This window comes from Mercenaria mercenaria, unplaced genomic scaffold (assembly GCF_021730395.1).
Source record: "Mercenaria mercenaria strain notata unplaced genomic scaffold, MADL_Memer_1 contig_691, whole genome shotgun sequence".
Lineage (NCBI taxonomy): Eukaryota > Metazoa > Mollusca > Bivalvia > Venerida > Veneridae > Mercenaria > Mercenaria mercenaria.
Genome location: NW_026463583.1, coordinates 8,645 through 28,639, shown reverse-complemented (window position 1 = coordinate 28,639; position 19,995 = coordinate 8,645). Strand labels below are relative to the sequence as shown.

Sequence of the window (19,995 nt, the reverse complement as noted above, 5' to 3'; positions counted from 1 at the left end):
ATTCTTAACAGATGGATAGATGGACAGACGTTTGAATAGCCCATCATCTGATGATAGTGGGCTAAAAATATTGCCAGAGTTATGCACCTTGTGTCCTATGATGTGGGTGATGATGTTGAACAACTATTTTAAGTTTGAATCAAATCCATTCAGTAACAACAGAGATAGAGTGAAAGTGCATCAAAAATTTATCCTGAAATTCTAAGTAAACAGGGGGAATAATTCATGAAAGGTTTGTGCCAGAGTTATGCACCTTGTGTCATATGATGCTGATGATGATTTTGAACAACTATTTTAAGTTTGAATCAAATCCATTCAACAATAACAGAGATAGATTGAAGGTGCATCAAAACTTTAACTATCAATTTTCATGAGAATAGGCCCAAGCAGTCTTGAGTTATTACCTGGAAACTGTTTCACTGTTCTTGGTCACTGTGACCTTGACCTTTGACCTACTGATCTCAAAATCAATAGGGGTCTACTGGTGATGACCAACCTCCCTATCAACTTTCATGATCCTAGGTCAAAGTAATCTTTAGTTATCATCCGGAAACCATTTAACTGTTCCGGGTCTGACCTTTGACCTACTGATCTCAAAATCAATAGGGGTCATCTCCTGGTCATGACCAAACTTCCTATTAACTTTCATGATCCTAGGCCCAAGTGTTCTTGAGTTAATATCAGGAACCGTTTAACTGTTCAGGGTCGCTGTGACCTTACCTTTGACATACAGATCTCAAAATTAATAGGGGTGATGACAGACCTTCCTATCAAACTTAATGATCCTAGGGCAAAGCATTCTTGAGTTATCATCGGGCAACAGACTGGTCTACATTCCCACCAACCGACTGACATCTGCAAAACAATATACTCCTCCTTCTTCAAAGGGGTCATTAAAATGTTGTTGCAGGGATGACAGACAATGGACAATCCACCTATACTTATAGCTCACACGGAACAAAGTTCAGGTGAGCTAAAAACGATGTTTTCTTATGCATGTATAGAACATGCCAAATCATCTTACCTATTATTAAATACATGTACCAAGGTAATGCATTAGAATTTTCAGATTTTCCATTTATCCCTCTGCCTTTATCTTTGTCATCTTCATGACCTGCAAATACATAAAGCAGAAATGTGAATAAATGTCCAATGTAAGTATTTGAGGATTTAGAGTTTAAAGAAAGACTGTGTATGTGTGAATCAGTTTAAGCAGGGCTGGTCAAAGTGGCAGTAGTTAGGTGTTGGGGCAGGAGGAGGGTTTTTTGTATTTTGTGCAGCAGCAATGACGGGATATTGAAGCACAAGAAGCTAAAAGTGACCAAAAATTTTGTAGGGGTGGGGTAACTACAGGGAATGAAGATGGGAATGGGTTGCTAGTAATGTTAGTGTTTGACATCTGCAGATCCTAACTTCACCATCTAACTGAAGTCAATGACTTTAATGTAGTCAAAGCTTGGAAAATACATCAGAACACCACTCCTCGCTTCTGCTCATTGTTAGGGCCCTGGTAAATTCACTTAACAATCATGTATATTTTTCCATGACTCAAACTACAAATAACTTGAACTAATTTGCCATTTAAGTTGACTAGTTAAGTTTTTATGTTATGGGCAGGACACATTACACTGACCATTGAGATCAATTTGTGACCCTCCCAGACCGTAACCCCTGAACTATTGAACCTGTTCATGTTCTCTGCACAACATCCTATCACCACCTACCTATATGCCAGGTCTGAAGTAAATATCTAGAATGATTTTCAAATTATACTCCAGAGACTGATTTTAAATCTGAGCTCAATCTGTCAATCTAACCCAATCTTATCAAATCAGGATGTTATGACTCTGTTCTTGCCCTCTGAAAATAATCTCATTGCTCACTACCTATACAACAAATTTAAAGTCACTTATTAAGCTATGCTCCGGACACAAAACATGATGGAGAGTTTTGACATGAAATATGATGGACAGAATTGACCTTTGGCAGATGACCATTTTCCAAAACTGGCATATAATATTGCCAGGATAATTAAGTTTGTTTGATATGGGTCTTATGCTGTTTTTCAACGCTGTTTCAGTCATGTTTCCACAATAAGCAAAACTACTCAGCATTCCTGGGTTGTATAACATTCTTACTTGTTCTCAGACAACACTGACAACTTCCTCAAAGAATCTGAAGTAGGAATTGTAACCCATTTCACTTTGCCAAGGACTGAGCTCACAATATCTCAACATGCAAAAGCAGAATCATTCTTTATAATTAAATGTAAATAATGTTATTTATGCCATAACAATAATTAGACTACAAAATGACCAATACATAGAAAACAAAAGCAAAAGGCTACCATTATCTGTCGTTGTTGTTTTAGGTTCTTCTGGTTTCACAGTAGGTCTTGAAGTCGTAGGTTGTCCCAACTGAGTATCTTTGTCAGATGTCACAACATAACCACTGCTTAAAAACAAACAAGTATTATACTGGACTGATAGAAAGTCACTGAAATTCTTCTTTTTTTTCAATTGTATTTCTCTTGTATCAGTGACTTGTTTTGCTCCACTATGGAAAAGAAGTTTTAATGTGACAAGGACAAAAACTCTTGGATGTATTAGAGGGGAGGTAATAACACAGTTAATGTAAACAAGGGTCTGTGACATAGACAAATATTACACAATATTATATTACCATGTTATGTGTGTGTGTGTGTGTTCAGGTTTAACGTCTTTTTCAACAATTTTTCAGTCATATAAACGAAGGTGTCTACTTGTAGCAGTGAGCACAATGCCCAACTTTATAGTGCTGCCTCACTGGAATATCACGCCATAGACACGTGGCATGATACCCCACCCAGTCACATTATACTGACACCGGGCTGACCAGTCCACGCACTATCCCCTTAATGCTGAGCGTCAAGCGAGGAAGCTGCTAGTACCTTTTTTTACGTCTTTGGTATGACGCGGCCGGGGATCGAACCCACGACCTCCCGCACATTACCATATTAAGTCAGACAAGAAAACTACAAAAATATAATATGACTATGACTTCCAAAAATTAACCAGCCCTTCCATCATATGAGTGTCAAAAATTTATTCTAACTTACAGAAAATAAGGACCAGAAAAAGCAATACAAACCAGTTCCGTTAACCTTGAAGATACAGGTTACGACATGCTCTATACATCATATGATTCATTTATGAATACTAGCAGAAATAGTTTTAACCAAAGCCAAAGGTTATGATCCTTTGTAAAGATAAAACATTTTTTAAGACCTTGAATATGAAGCTATGACCAATGGAACCATCCTATTTCAAAAGTAGCCTTTGTAGTATAAAAATGATTTCAGTAGCACAAAGTCATCTTAAAGCAGACTTGTTAGAAGTAACTGCTGTGAAGTATTTCACCTTGCCTAACACATACTTCTATGTTCTGTCTTTTTCTTGAAATTTTCTCTTCAGTATGAACTGGTATGGGCAGTTGGGAAAGTAACTAGCAATGAGTGTTCTACACTTTCTTTGCTGCCAAAATAGACTGAACTAGTTTTTTTTCACACAGTAAGGAACCCTGAGATGTAGCAGTGCACAGGTTTAAATACTCTATCTGTGTTGTTACAGATTCTGAGACTATTGTAACAAGAGCTCGTCGAACACGAAATGCCCCCCTTGATGCATCAGTAATTGCACAAGGAACAGAAATTATATGCTCACTGTAAACAGAAGTTCTACTGTTCTGGTTCAATCTGACCTTGACCTTTAACCTAACAAGAGATTACAGAGTGATCTTGGCGCCATCCACTGAGCCATTTTTGAATGTTCCAAATTTCAAGACTAGCTCAAGGTCAAAATCAATGTCAAATTTCATTTCGGTACAAAACAATGTGTATGTGGTCCAAATTTGAAAGCTGTGACTTGAGAAATGTGAAAGCAGGTCACTAGATCAATTTCAAGGTCAAAGTTCATTCCGGTAGACAGAACTATCAATGTGCTTCAAATTTGAAGGCTGTAGCTTGAGAAATGTGAAAGTAGGTAATAGGTAAAAATCAATGTCAAATTTCAATTCAGAACACAAAAATATGCATGCGGTCCAAATTTGAAGCCTGTAGCTTCAGAAATGTGAAAGTAGGTCACTATGTCAATCTCAAGATCAAAGTTCATTTCGGTACACAAAACTATGCATGTGGTTCAATTTGAAGGCTGTAGCTTGAGAAATGTGAAAGTAGGTCACTAGGTCAAAATCAAGGTCAAATTTTATTTCGGAACACAAAACTAAGCAAGTGGTCCAAATTTGAAGCCTGTACCTTCAGAAATGTGAAAGTAGGTCACTAGGTCAATCTCAAGATCAAAGTTCATTTCAGTACACAAACTATGCTTGTGGTTCAAATTTGAAGGCTGTAGCTTGAGAAATGTGAAAGTAGGTCACTAGGTCAAAATCAAGGTCAAATTTTATTTTGGAACAAAAAACTATGCATGTGGTCCAAATTTGAAGCCTGTACCTTCAAAAATGTGAAAGTAGGTCACTAGGTCAATAACAAGGTCAAAGTTTTTTTCGGTACACAAACCTATGCATGTGGTCCAAATTTGAAGGCTGTAGCTACAGAAATGTGAAAGTAGGTCACTAGGTCAAGATCAAGGTCAACTCATGTCAAGGTTCATCTTGCACTCAAAACTATACATGTGGTCCAAATTTGAATGATGTAAGTTATGGACAAGAAGGTTCTAAGTTTTTCCCTATATAAGTCTATATGAACCATATGACCCCTGGGGCGGGGCCATATTTGACCCTAGAGGGATAATTTGAACAAAGTTGGTAGAGAACCACTAAATGATGCTACATTACAAAATATCAAAGCCATAGTCTTTGTGGTTTGGACAAGAAGATTTTCAAAGTTTTTCCCTATATAAGTCTATGTAAACCATGTGATCCCCAGGGCGGAGCCATATTTGACCCTAGGGGAATAATTTGAACAATCTTAGTAGAGGACCACTAGATGATGTCATATACAAAATATCAAAGCCCTAGGCCCTGTGGTTTTGGACAAGAGGTTTTTCAAAGTTTTTTCCTATATAAGTCTATATAAACCATGTGACCCCCGGGGTGGGGCCATATTTGACCCCAGGGAAATAATCTGACCAATCTTGGTAGAGGACCACTAGATTTTGCTACACACCAAATATCAAAGCCCTAGGCCCTATGGTTTTGGACAAGAAGATCAGAAACCGTTTTAACTGTTCCTGGCCAATGTGACCTTGACCTCTGACCTAATGACCTCAAAATCAATAGGGGTCATCTGCTGGTCATGGCCAACCTAACTATCAATTTTCATGACACTAGGCCCAAGCGTTCTAGAGTTATTGCCTGGAAACCATTTTACTGTTCCTGGTCACTGTGACCATGACCTTTGACATACTGATCTCAAAATCAATAGGCGTCATCTGCTGGTCATGACCAACCTCCCTATCAACTTTCGTGACCCTAGGCCTAAGCGTTCTTGAGTTATCATCCGGAAACCGTTTTCCTGTTCAGGGTCACTGTGACCTTGACCTTTAACATACTGACCTCAAAATCAATAGGGGTCATCTGCTGGTCATTACCAACCTCCCTATCAACTTTCATGATCCTAGGCCCAAGTGTTCTTGAGTTATCATCCGGAAACCGTTTTACTATTCAGGGTCACTGTGACCTTGACCTTTGACATACAGACCTCAAAATCAATAGGGGTCATCTGCTGGTGATGATCAACCTCCCTATCAATTTTCATAATCCTAGGTCCAAGCGTTCTTGAGTTATCATCCGGAAACGGATTGGTCTACATTCCGACCGACCGACATCTGCAAAACAATATACCCCTCCTTCTTCGAAGGGGGGCATAATAAAGGCTGTTATTACTTAAATGTCCGTCAGGCTTTAAATTTTTATCTTAAAAACTTATGAAACTGCTTTCTAAATAGAACGTATGTTATGCGCATTAACATGGTTAGAAAACACTACTTTTTATATTGCCCAAGAACTGTTAGAGTTAAGAGCATTTAAGAGATGTAATAAAAACAATTGATTCATTAAAACATTCTAGTATATTCAGCAATATTCAAATTTTTGACAAATGTTAAAGAAAGCAATTATCAGAAATAGGAGTTTTAACAAGAAATCATTGTATTTGATGTTCATGAGGGAAAATGGAAGCCACATTTAAAACAAAGGCATTATGAGCCTTTAAACACTTATGCTAATTAAATAACCTTTTCACTTCCAATCAAATCAAATCAACATTTGCCATGAAAGTAATAAAAAAATTCATTGAAGTCAACTGACCAATCCTTTGGCAACATACGATTTTAAAGCACTATATTGTGCTGTAAAAAAAGCAGATGCACATCTACAAATAATGATAGCATGTGTAAATGAATCAGGAGAACCAAACAAGCCAGCACTTCAACAGGGTTACAATTAATAAATCTTACATTTTTGAAAAGATTGAAGCAATTTATCAATTTCAGTGGAAGATGGTGGGGGGGTATACCTTGGCAAACAGCAAACAAATATCACTTACACTTGTTTACATAAGAAGTCAGTTTCGTCTCTTTCATACCCTGGTCTACATGGTTCCACACAGGTCCCATCTGAAGAACAAATATTTCAGCCTCTGTTTGTTAAAACAAATACAAGAAAAACATTTCAAAAATTTAACATTATAATCTTTTTTCATTACAATAATGTAAATATTTCGTTCTTTATATTCAATAAATGTTAAACCATATATTATCTGTTTAAATGGTTACTGGTAACTTAATGAATTGTGCTTCATCGGTTTCTCTATTGGTTCTTTATTTACCAGGTTTAGATGGCATTTTTATGGCCTCTGGTCCCAATTTCACAAAAAAACTTAAATAATTGCTTAGCTAAGTCTGTTATTTCAAGTGCTTATTTTTGCCTTTTATGCATCTTCAATGTTAACTTTTTCATCTATATCAGAACCGTATATGTCTATTTTATAGATCAAAACACATCAATTTTGAATTTAAAAGTAAATGAAGAATCGAAATAAGAAATATACTTAAGCAAATACTTAAGTTCGTTATATTGTGTTTAAATAGAAATATTATATTTGCGTGACTAAAATAAGTACTGCAGACAAATTCTACTAACCACAGTATAATTTAGCTGTAAATACATTGTTATAGAAAAAATCTACATTAAATAACAATTACTTAAGCAATAGCACAGTTTAAAAATAACAGACTTAGCTAAGTAATTACTTAAGTTTTTTCGTGAAATTTTAATTCTTACCTAGTAGGAATTTTTTTTACTCTAGATGACCCAGTATTACCTTACTAACATTTCATAATAGTAAACCCTTCTATGTTTTCTGAAGATTATGTATAAAATGTTGTCTCTGGAATGTGAACAAGGTTTCTTCTCAAAAATATAACCTAGTTCAACCCAATCTAGTGAATGCCGTTGGTCTGCCGACGACAGTTCAGTATATACATGTACATATTTCGGTAGAAGTGAGTACTGGCCTGATTTTTTACATTTTCCCGCACTATCTTAGCAGAAAGAATTATACAGATTTATTCCTTGTTTGAAAAGGACTATACTGATGAAATCATGACTTAAACAGGATATTATTCAGCGAGAAATTGCAGAAAAAGTGTTCAAATTTTCGACAAAATGAGTCATTTGATGAATCAGCCACAAATATTCTTTTTTATTCACAAGCCTGAAATATTTGAAATATACCATCACGAAGTTCAATTATTTCTCTGTAATTACTCGTAACCACAGCTTCCAGTTTGCTTTATTTGCAAAGATATTTACTTTTGAAGTTGGTATGCCTTGGTGATTTGGGTAAAGTGAACAGCAGTTGATATTGAAGTAATGGTACAGATGAATGCAGTTAGATCAGTAGATTGTATAATGTGAACGGCAGTCAAGTGAAAACAAGAGCTGTCTCCATAGGATGACACATGCCCCCGATGGCACTTTGAATGATTAGTTATGGCCGATGTTAGAGTTTAGGACCTTTGACCTATGGACCTGGGTCTTGCGCGCGACAAGTCGTCTTACTGTGGTACACATTCATGCCAAGTTATTTGAAAATCCATCCATGGATGACAAAGATATGGACCGGACACGCCCATCAATGCATTATCCTTTAACGTCTAAGTGTGACCTTGACCTTTGAGCTACGGACCTGGGTCTTGCGCGCAACACGTCGTCTTACTGTGGTACACATTCATGCCAAGATATTTGAAAATCCATCCATGGATGACAAAGATATGGACCGGACACGCCCATCAATGCATTATCCTTTAACGTCTAAGTGTGACCTTGACCTTTGAGCTACGGACCTGGGTCTTGCGCGCAACACGTCGTCTTACTGTGGTACACATTCATGCCATGTTATTTGAAAATCCATCCATGGATGACAAAGATATGGACCGGACACGCCCATCAATGCACTATCCTTTAACGTCTAAGTGTGACCTTGACCTTTGAGCTACGGACCTTGGTCTTGCGCGCAACACGTCGTCTTACTGTGGTACATATTCATGCCAAGTTATTTGAAAATCCATCCATCGATGACAAAGATATGGACCGGACACGCCCATCAATGCACTATCCTTTAACGTCTAAGTGTGACCTTGACCTTTGAGCTACGGACCTGGGTCTTGTGCGCGACACGTCGTCTTACTGTGGTACACATTTATGCCAAGTTATTTGAAAATCCATCCATCGATGACAAAGATATGGACCGGACACGAAAATTGCGGACAGACTGACAGACCGACAGACTGACAGACCGACAGATTGACAGACCGACAGACGGTTCAAAAACTATATTCCTCCCTTCGGGGGCATAAAAACTCTCTCCAAACATTAGGCTACTACCGGTCTTGAAAAAATGATCTAATGTTGTTTTGTTTTTTTACTGCAGCCTGATTTGGCAGAAGTTTGTATAGAACATTGCATATTTTGTTGTACATTTTGTCTAATCTATTAAAAGCAAGCCTAAAACTATTATTGGCATTGGCAGTGGCATTGAAAACACAATGCCAATGAAGATCTTTACTGTGTTTCAAAATCAAGCAGATTTGTAGGTTTTGTTAAGACTAGGGATCCTATTTTAAGAAGATCATACAACAGATGTGGCCTCTACAGTGTTAACTTGATAAAAATTATGTCTATGATTTGACCTAATGACTTGAATGACCTATTTTTGAACTTGATATAGATCTCATTATGATACACATTCTGACCATGTTGCATGATGTTCAAACAGAAAATATAGTAAGTGTAAATGTATTTTTTCTATAGTTTACCTGACTTTATACCCAATTCCAAAATTGACCTACAATTAATACAGACAAATTTTCTGGTCACATTTCATAAAGATCTCTAGTCTGTTTACAGGTTTACAGGTTTTCAATGATTCTACCCTCCAACCCAGTTTTGACCTCAGTTTCTGATAAAATTTTAACAAGATCAGACAGAAAATGTGGCTTCTAGAGTATATTTCTAAAACTTAGCCTAGTGCTATATCTACGATGATCAAGATTACAATTTTGACCACATCTGGCTGAAATGAACATTCTGGTCATGAGCATTAGATAAAGAATGTTGCATCTTGAGAGTTAACAAGATTTTCTTCAATGATTTGTCCTGGTTACCTTGCTTTTACCCTACAATGAATAAGTTAAAAACTTGACCTAGATGACTTAATAACATGATTACCCTTGCATAAATACGTGCATAAACAAAGCATGGCAGATAATACATGATTTTTATGTTTGAAATTCATGGCCAGGAACATATATGTATTTCTCTGCAGATGGGTGTCTAATATCTGCATCTTGTTTCTCCCATAATAAACTCAATTTGTAGCATAAAAGATGCAATCTTATCCATAACTAGAAAATGCTTTTGTAAAAAAGCGCATGTCTCCCCCAATGCAAAGTCCTATAGGCAAGAAGTCAATAGGGATCAGGAGCGAAAGTCAAAGAGACACTGATGGTTGGCTGCAATAGGGATCATCTACTTGGCATGTCCAGTCATCCCGCTAAATTTCAACACTCTTGGCCTAGTGGTTCTCAAGTCATTGTTCAGGCTCCTGTGACCTTGACCTTTGATCAAGTGACCTCAAAATAATTAGGGGTCATCTACTCTGCATGTCCAATCATCCTATTAAGTTTCAACATTGTAGGTCAAGTGGTTCTCAAGTTATTTCCAAAAAATGATTTTACATGAACAGGCCACTGTGACCTTGACCTTAACAGACTGACCCCAAAATCAATAGGGGTCATCTACTCTGCATGTTCAATCATCCTTTGAAGTTTCAACATTCTGGGTCAAGTGGTTCTCAAGTTATTGATCGGAACTGGTTATTAATGTTCAGGCCCCTGTGACCTTGACCTTTAACGGAGTGACCCCAAAAACAATAGGGGTCATTTACTCTGCATGAACAATCATCCTATGAAGTTTCAACATTCTGGGTCGAGAGGTTCTCAAGTTATTGATTGGAAATGGTTTTCCATGTTCGGGCCCCTGTGACCTTGACCTTTCACAGAGTGACCCCAAAATCGATAGGGATCATCTACTCTGCATGACCAATCATCCTATGAAGTTTCATCATTCTGGGTCAAGTGGTTCTCAAGTTACTGACCGGAAATGGTTTTCAATGTTCGGGCCCCTGTGACCTTGACCTTTCACAGAGTGACCCCAAAATCGTTAGGGGTCATCTACTCTGCATGACCAATCATCCTATTAAGTTTCAACATTCTGGGTCAAGTGGTTCTCAAGTAATTGACCGGAAATGGTTTTCAATGTTCAGACCCCTGTGACCTTGACCTTTAATGGAGTGACCCCAAAATCGATAGGGGTCATCTACTTTGCATGTACAATCATCCTATGAAGTTTCAACATTCTGGGTCAAGTGGTTCTCTAGTTATTGATCGGAATTGGTTTTCCATGTTCAGGACCCTGTGACCTTGACCTTTGATGGAGTGACCCCAAAATCAATAGGGGTCAATTACTCTTTATGACCAATCATCCTATGAAGTTTCAACATTCTGGGTCAAGTGGTTCTCTAGTTATTGATTGAAAATGGTTTTCAATGTTCAGGCCCCTGTGACCTTGACCTTTGACGCAGTGACCCCAAAATCAATAGGGGTCATCTACTCTTCATGATCAATCATCCTATGAAGTTTCAACATTCTGGGTCAAGTGGTTCTCTAGTTATTGATCGGAAATGGTTTTCAATGTTCAGGCCCCTGTGACCTTGACCTTTGACGGAGTGACCCCAAAAACAATAGGGGTCGTCTACTCCAGCAGCCCTACAACCCTATTAAGTTTGAAGGTTCTAGGTCAAATGGTTCTCCAGTTATTGCTCGGAAATGAAGTGTGACGTACGGACGGACGGACAGGGCAAAAACAATATGTCTCCTGGGGGAGACATAATAAGGTTTGCTGTTACAGTATCAGTTACCAACCTCAATAATTTTTATAATGCACTGCACTCTCCCCTTCAGTCAACAAAAATTTTTAACAGAGTTATCAACGTTCCCCACCTAGGGATATTTTTCACAAAACATATTGCATGCCAATGCCACAAATTCTAGGTAATCGGGCAACATACTAACAATGTACATAATAAAATATAACTCATGAAGATATAATGAAGTTCAAAAATTTCTCGTCATCTATAATTGAAGGGAATGCAGGGTTAAATGCTAATACAGTGTAACTTCTGAAAACCGGACCTTCTAAAAACCGGAAACCTTTGGCTTTAAAAACCGCACGAAACTCAAAGTCCCGTTTTTTTCCTTCTCATTTCTATATATTTTTAACTTCTGAAAACCGGAACTTCCGAATTCTGAAAACCGGACGCATTTTGAAGGACCGTTTATATTTTAACACTAAAATTGACCTCCGAAAACCAAACAGCAAAATATTTACCGGTCTGTCTTTAACATGTTTTTAATCCAAAAATGCACGTGGCAAATTGTCATCATCTTATTTGTTTATCTTTTAGCGGTGCGCGTTTGTTTTGATACACATTATAATCACAATGATCATTTGATGCAAAAGTAAAGAACTAATCAGAAATCTCTTTATTTGTTTTCAATATATAAAAACTGATTTATTAAATATCTTATGAGTGGAAAACTTTTGTAATGTCTGAATGAAAGCAAGATAGATGTTTTAACTGATTTAGGTACATCGATTAAACTACACTTTATCAGAACAGAACAGAACAGACATTTTATTACATCTAACTTGAACATTTACAGTTCATCGTTATATCAACATCAATTAAATATTGATGAACTCGGGACTTCAAAGGTGGTAAAATGTAAGTGGAAAATGTTTGAGTAAATGCTATTATTGTTTTATATACAAAAAAGGAAATTTATTATACGTAATTATCCTTAATGTTTGTAACATATTAATTCAATAATTATTAAATCAATTAATAAATCACTTTATACAAATCTGTACAATTAAAAAGGATAATAATCTCCTTCATCTTTCATCCAACGTGTAAGAAAACATAACTCTAGTGCATAATGTCCACTTTGCCTACAAACTTCCAAACTTCTGAATTCCGGAAACTTCCAAATACCGAAGTTTTAGGCTGGTCCGGAGGTCGTTCGGTTTTCGGAAGTTACACTGTATCTGTATTTCAGATATTTAATGTGATTCTATTTCTAGATTGGTAAGGAAAAATAGATAGGAGTGTCGGAATGTCACAATATTCGCCAGTCATAGCAAATGTCTTTACACAAGAACATGCATTTGCATATGGATTTTTTTTGGCCAATTATAAAAAAGTTGAAATATAAGATATTTATAATAACAACAAAGGGAAGTTAATCCTAAAAATAATGAAAAAATCTCTATGTGTATATAAGTGCACACTTAACGCCTTACCAGGAATAGATAGGTTAATAATAATTGCCTGTAACATGCACGTTGTTCCTCAGGAAAGAGGTCTTAATTTTCCCTACAGCCAGAATTAAGAAGTTACAATAAAAGCTATTTATAGTGAAAACAAAGGAAAGTAATCCTAAAAACAAGACTGCATCCTAGTGGTGAAGATTTGTGCAAAGTTACATAAAAATCCCTCCATGCATGAAAATGAAAAGCTACAGACAAGTCATCCTTAACCCTTTACCACACAGAACAGAAGCCAAAGTAACCTCTTTTACATAACACTGATAAGTGATAATCAATAATCAATAATCGGTATATGGCTGATAAAGGTGCCTGTATTATCTGAACAGAGGTGTTGGCATTATTTTGTGATAACACACACTTATGTAAAAAATGTCATTATTTTAATATTTTCTATAAGTTTGACATTATTTTTGTCAATATAAAGTTTAATAGCAATTTAAATTCTCTTTCCGATGATACAAAATTTATTGTAGTTTCTCTTTGAGTTTCGAAGATATAAAGTGTTAAAGTACGGGAATATATATTTTTAGGCATAAAATTCCGTTTTGGATTACTTTCACATTGAAATTCATATACAATTTCATTTTGATGTTTGAAAGTTTGATTTATAGTTAATAGACTTATCTTCCGAATCGGAATCAGTAAGTATTTATACAAAAAAACAACCATCAAACTGAATAACACTACAAAAATAACGAATCGTAAAATTTCTGAAAGTGCAAAAAGATCGCTGAGATCGAGACTCGTAACCGACTACAGTATTCTTGTGCTAAAATTAAAATATTTTTTAGGATAATATTACGTAATATTTTGATGATCAAACGTCGGTACATCACGGGTGACTTCCGCTGCAATTAACTCTTGGGGTGTCATAAAATATTTGAAAGCCGCGGTCCTTCTGTTTTGATTAACACTTCCCGTTATGTAAGGCCATAAATTCCAAGCCATCGTATACACAAATTGTTGTTTAGGGGAAATCTGCATGTATCACGCGTGACCTTCATGACCTAACACATTTAAAAATACTTTGATCTTAAATGGTTGTTATTTTTAGAACGAGGAAAGCCCGCGAACCGGCCAGTTGCAAGCAGTTTTCTCAGTAATTTTCCATGACGTAGCTTCGTGCACATGTAGGAAAAAACCCCGGTGTCTTTCTTTGCAAAGTACTCGATAAATTTAAATAGTAACCACATGATCTTGTACGTAAATAATGATGACGAAATCCCATATTTTGAGTTAGTAAACATCCGGAATTTGTTTCTTTAGGAAAAGAACGAAAATAAAGCGATTGATTATGAGACACGGGATAAAACGATTCTGTTCAAATGGCCGTTAATCGGTATAATACGTTTCTATCGGGAAACTGATAGACACGGGTCAATACGTTTCTGTTTGGTAATCGATAGATACGGTGATAAACGTATCAATGTGGGAAAGGGTTAAATTTGACATTTGGCCTCCAGGTGTGACCTTGACCTTAGACCTAGGGACCTGGTTCTTGGGAATGACAAATAAGCTCATTATAGGGAACATTTGTTATTTAAAATCCTTTTATGAATGATAGAGTTCTTGACCGAAAAAGAATCAGACCATGTTAACCTTTAACCTGTAAGTGTGACCTTGACCTTAGAGCTAAGGGTCTTGCTCTTGTGCATGATACGTTGTCTCATTATGAGGAACATTTGTGCCAAGAAATTTCAAAATCTCTTGATGAATGGCAGAGTTATGGACTGGACATGAAAGAGACCATGTTAACTTTTGTCCTCTAATTGTGACCTTTACCTTGGAGATAGTGGTCTGGGTATTGCGCATGACACATCGTCTCATTATTGGGAACATTATTTTGTGCAAGTAATTTGAAAATCCCTTCATGAATGGGAGAGTTATGGACTGGACATGAAATATACCCTGCTAACCTTTGACATCTGTGATCTTTACCTTGAAGCTAGTGGTCTGAGTCTTGGGCATGACACGTCGTCTTATTATGGGGAACATTAACTCAATTATTTCATAATCCCTTAATGGATGGCAGAGTTATGGACCGGACACTAAGTGTGACAGACAGACGGATGGAAGGAAGGACGGAAGGACATAGCCTATTTCTATGTCCCCCATTTTTTCTTTGAACAAGAGCTGTCAATATTGGTGACAAATGCCCCCAAAGTAGGCTCAAGAATGCCACAGCTGTGTGCCCAAAAAATCACATATCATTTTGTGACCTTGACCTTCAAGGCCTCAGTGACACATCTTCTCAATATGGTTAACACTTGTGTCAAATTATTTTCAAATCCCTTGATAAAAGGCAGAGTTATGCACCAGACAAGAAACACCTTTTACTTCTAAGTGTGACTTTGACCTTGGAGCTAGGGGTCTGGGTCTTGTGCATGACATGTTGTCTCATTATGAGGAACACTTATGCCAAGTGATTTCAAAATCCTTTGATGAATGGCAGTTACGGACCAGGTATGAAACAGACCATGATAACATTTGACCTCTAAGAGTGACCTTGACCTTGGAGCTAGGGGTCTGAGTCTTGCGCATGACACATCGTCTAAGTTATAGTGAACATTTATGCCAACTTATTTCAAAATCCCTTTATGAATGGCAGAGTTATGGACCGGACACAAAACAGACCATGATAACATTTGACCTCTAAGTGTGACCTTGACCTTGGAGCTAGGGTTCTGGGTCTTGCGCAAGACATGTCGTCTTATTATGGTGAACATTTATGCCAATTTATTTTAAAATCCTTTGATGAATGGCAAAGTTATGGACTGGACACGAAACAGACCCTGATAACCTTTGACCTCTAAGTGTGACCTTAACCTTGAAGCTAGGGGTCTGGGTCTTGCGCATGATACATCGTCTCCTTATGGTGAACATTTATGCCAAGTGATTTCAAAATCCCTTTATGGATGGAAGAGTTACAGCCCGGACAAGAATTAACCGGATGCACAAACTCGCGCACGGACAGACGGACATGCGATTTTAATATGCCCACCTTCGGGGGCATGACAAAAAGGAGGGGGACAACAATTTGCTCACTAGCTTCTCCCTCTGCTTACTAACATTTAAATTCAGCATTTGTTCAATTTTTGTAGATGACTGTAATTGTATTGAATTGCATGTAACTTGTGCAATTGTTTGTTTTTAGGATCATAGTCATGAATTTGGGAAGTATCAGTCGGAATGTTTTTGTTTAATTTTTCATTGAATTCATATAAATCTTGTACTCATTCTTACGCTAAATAAGTGTTTGTACCCAAAATAATACAAATTATTATTCTTGAAACTGTGTTCCTATTTACCAAATTTTTAAGTAATGTGCAAAATTACACGCGATAATACACATTTATTTTGTGTAATAATGCCTGCAGAAGCCCTTGGGATATGTTCACCGAAACTTAACATTCCTGAGGGCTTCTGCAGATGTTAATACACAAAATATGTATCTTATCCCTATAGTATTAAACTCACCAAGATTTCTTTTAGTAGGCACCCATTCTGACAATTCATTATGACAGGGGTGAAATTGTGAATTGTGACCTCTTAAGATATTAACAGTAAAGTTGTTGACAACGCATATCGCACAACAAATGGAAGACACAGTATCCCAGTTACTCATCTAGAGCAATGACACCACATTTGAACGGTCAGCAAAATGAAAAGAAGAAATTTGGCAGTCTAAAGTTTTTTCTGACTTAAAAGCATACTTACTGTATAAGGGCATTTGTCCACTGGAGCAAGGGTTAGAGTGGTTGATATGTGTGCAGAAATCAAGATGACCTAAAAAATTGTCATCATAATTGACAAATGATTTGTTGTCAGCATTAAAGTATCCTGCTTTGTAGTCACACATCAGCAGAGTTTGACGGATATGGTTTCCTTTTAACACGACTTTAAACCCTTCTGGAATCATTTCCAGTAATTCATGCTTGGTCCTACAGGCATTGTGACATTTAGATGGTTCAACTTGGTAGTAGCCTTCTGGACAAATACTTTCTTTTATCATGACCATACCATTGCCATCAATACTTTCAAATTGCCACCCAATACCTGGAAAGAAATAACATTTTTAATGAACTTCTGTTAGTATATGAAGAAACATAGCACTACCTACAGGTGCCATTGCTTGTTTGCAAGTGCTGGACAGTATGCAAGAAACAAATTACAGTTCAGAATTTATAAGTACAAAAAAACTGCAAGTTTCACCCCAGCTCTTATTGTTTTTGAGAAAAGATGAACCTGAACAAAAAAATTTAAACAAGAAACTCAAATTTTGAAAGACCAAAAACGGCCATAATTTTGACAAAAATTAAATAAATGCACATCAGAGATATGGTTTTTGGCCTACACAGTCACCTAATGATGATTAACTAGTAGTTGTTGAGAAAAGATGGACCTAAACAAAAAGTTTAACCAACACCAACAAACAGGTGATGACAACACCTTGTAGATTTTTTTCTCCAAAATCAGATAAGCTGATAAAAGGATAGAGTGAAGCAACCAGAAATTGCAAAAATAGTCATACAATTAATAAAACTGTAAAAGAATGGATAAAACTGTAGAACTGAACTCCAAACAAAGAAGGCAATGGTGGCCCTAGATCACTCACCTAAATTTCACAGCTTGCTTTAATAGTTTGGTTCACACAAACAAATACTTTTGAAATTATTTTAAATTCTGACAAGACTTTTTCAAGTTACCATGGTAATAAAATGAATATGGGCATGTAGTGTGTGATAGGGGTGGTTGCCCGGGTGTGACCTTTGACCTTAAAATAATAGGGTCATATTCTTCTTAAGACCATTCATGCTACAAATTTAAAGGTCCTAGGTCAAGCGGTTCTCAAGTTATTGAGTGGAAACTGTTTTCAAGGCTTAGGCCCCTGTGACCTTGTCTTCTCCACAGCCCAATCATGCTATAAAGTTTAAAGGTTCTGGGTTGAATGGTTCTCAATTTGTTTGGCGGAAACTGTTTCCATGTTTCAGGCCCCTGTGACCTTAAACTTCAATCCACTGACCATAGTAACATTAATGGTCATCTTCTTCATACATGTATGCCCAATCATGCAAACAAGTCTGAAGGTTCTAAATCAAATAATTCTCAAGTGATTAGGCAGAAATTATTTTCTTTGTGAACTTGACCTTTGACCTACAAATCCCAAAAACAACAGGGTACTGTTCTGGGTCAAGCAGTTCTTAAGTTATTAGGCAGTAACTATTAACTCTACCAATAGATGGCCCGACTGACCATTGCAAGTCACAAGTGCAAAGCAAAATACCCCCACTTCTTCAAAGGGAGCATAATAACACCCATCCACTAAGAGTGTATAATTATACTGCTTTTTAACATAATCTATAGGTTACTTTCAAATTACATTTTCACCTTTCATCATACACCTCTGTCAGAAAATATGGCCATTCAAAAATGTTTTTTTTTTGTACATCTTGGCATTATGAATGGCTATATATGAAAGTCTGAACCAATTAAAGTATAACTACAACCTTGAGAACTTCTGTATTTTGATGAATTTAAATAAATGTTTCTTTGTAATTTCATATTTCATCCTTTTTATTTTACAATGGAATTGCCAAGAGTACCAACAACAGTAATAGCTGCTGATCTGAATACCTTTTGGGCAACTTGTCCCATTGGGAATGCAGAAAAACACCATCCCATAAGGGCTGTTCATGCATTTAACCATCTCTGAAGATCCACACGTGTAATTGCAAAATTTTAACTTTTGCTCAAAAAGAAAATTATGTCCTTGACACTCTGTATTTTTCTCTGGATTTTGGCACACTTCTGACTTCAGCAGTTGAAACTTATGGAAAACTTCCCTCTTTGTTCCCATATCCCGATGCTTGTCCCTGACAGGATTCTCGTACGTGGGATTAACCTTGCACAGCAGCAATAGTACAAACAAACTCCAATTCAGTAACTGCAAAATCAACATGACCACTAATTATTTCTATGAAATTAACAACTGGATCAAACAATGGTTGGGCAATATTTCCTTTATGTAACGCTAAGTTTGATTCACATATTGCCCTATAAATATTAGACAATAATATTGATACTAGAAGAAGCTTTTGTAAAAAGTGCATGTCTCTCCCAATGCACAGTAGTAATAGGCAAGATGTCAGTAGGGGACAGGAGCTAAAGTCAAAGACACACGGATAACTGGCTGAAATAGGGATCATCTACTCAATATATCCAATCACCCCACCAAGTTTCAACATTCTGGGCCTAGTGGTTCTCAAGTTATGAACTAGAAACAGTTTTCTGGCCCCTGTAACCTTGACCTTTAATAAATAGAGTGACCCCAAAATCAATAGGGTCATTACTCCTCATGGCAAAACATCCTAAGTATGAAGTTTCAACATTCTGGTTCATGTAGTTCTCAAGGTATTGATCGGAAATGGTTTTCAATGTTCAGTCCCCTAAGACCTTGACCTTTAAAAGAGTGACCCCAAAATCAATAGGGGTCATCTACATGTCCAATCATTTTATGAAGTTTCAACATTCCAGGGCGGTTGGTTCTATAGTTATTGATCGGAAATATTTTTTCCATGTTCAGGTACCTGTGGCCATAACTTTTGATGGAGTGACCCCAAAAATGACAAAGATTGTTTACTCAATAAGCCCTGCTCCCTCCTCCTATGAAGTTTGAAGGTTCAATGTCAAATGGTTCTCCAGTTACTGATTGTAAATGAAGTATGACCGGAGGATGAATGTTCCTAGATATGTGTATTTATGTGTTTCCTCTTTTGTTCTCTCTATTTGGGAAATAGATTTCAGTTTTGCATGCTTTGTTGGCAAATAAAACATAGTTTTGAGTTAAGATGCAATCACAATGACTGTAGGCCAGTGATTAATTACAACGCATCTAAAGGGGGAAAAAAGTCTTTATTTGCCAACAAAGCATGCAAACCTAAAATCTATTTCCATTCAAACACATTTAAATTACACCAGGAAGGGATACTAATCTGGAGTCAGTATTTAGGCGTAAATGGACGCATCACTTCCAACCACTGGCACCAG

The 19,995-nt window shown here is 36.8% G+C and overlaps 1 protein-coding gene across 1 annotated transcript in view; it reads right to left on the bottom strand.

Annotated features, from left to right (window-relative positions):
- LOC128554730 (uncharacterized) overlaps positions 1 to 18,873 on the bottom strand; it is a 54,493-nt gene extending 35,620 nt beyond the window's left edge. The window contains exons 1-5 of the mRNA XM_053536043.1: positions 18,583 to 18,873; positions 16,666 to 17,004; positions 6,542 to 6,611; positions 2,348 to 2,451; positions 1,025 to 1,114 (exon numbers count right to left, since the gene is read on the bottom strand). Of these exons, the coding sequence (XP_053392018.1) occupies positions 1,025 to 1,114; positions 2,348 to 2,451; positions 6,542 to 6,611; positions 16,666 to 17,004; positions 18,583 to 18,805 (826 nt within the window). The 5' untranslated portion in view covers positions 18,806 to 18,873. The remainder of the gene's footprint in view (positions 1 to 1,024; positions 1,115 to 2,347; positions 2,452 to 6,541; positions 6,612 to 16,665; positions 17,005 to 18,582) is intronic.
- Positions 18,874 to 19,995: the final 1,122 nt, after the last annotated feature.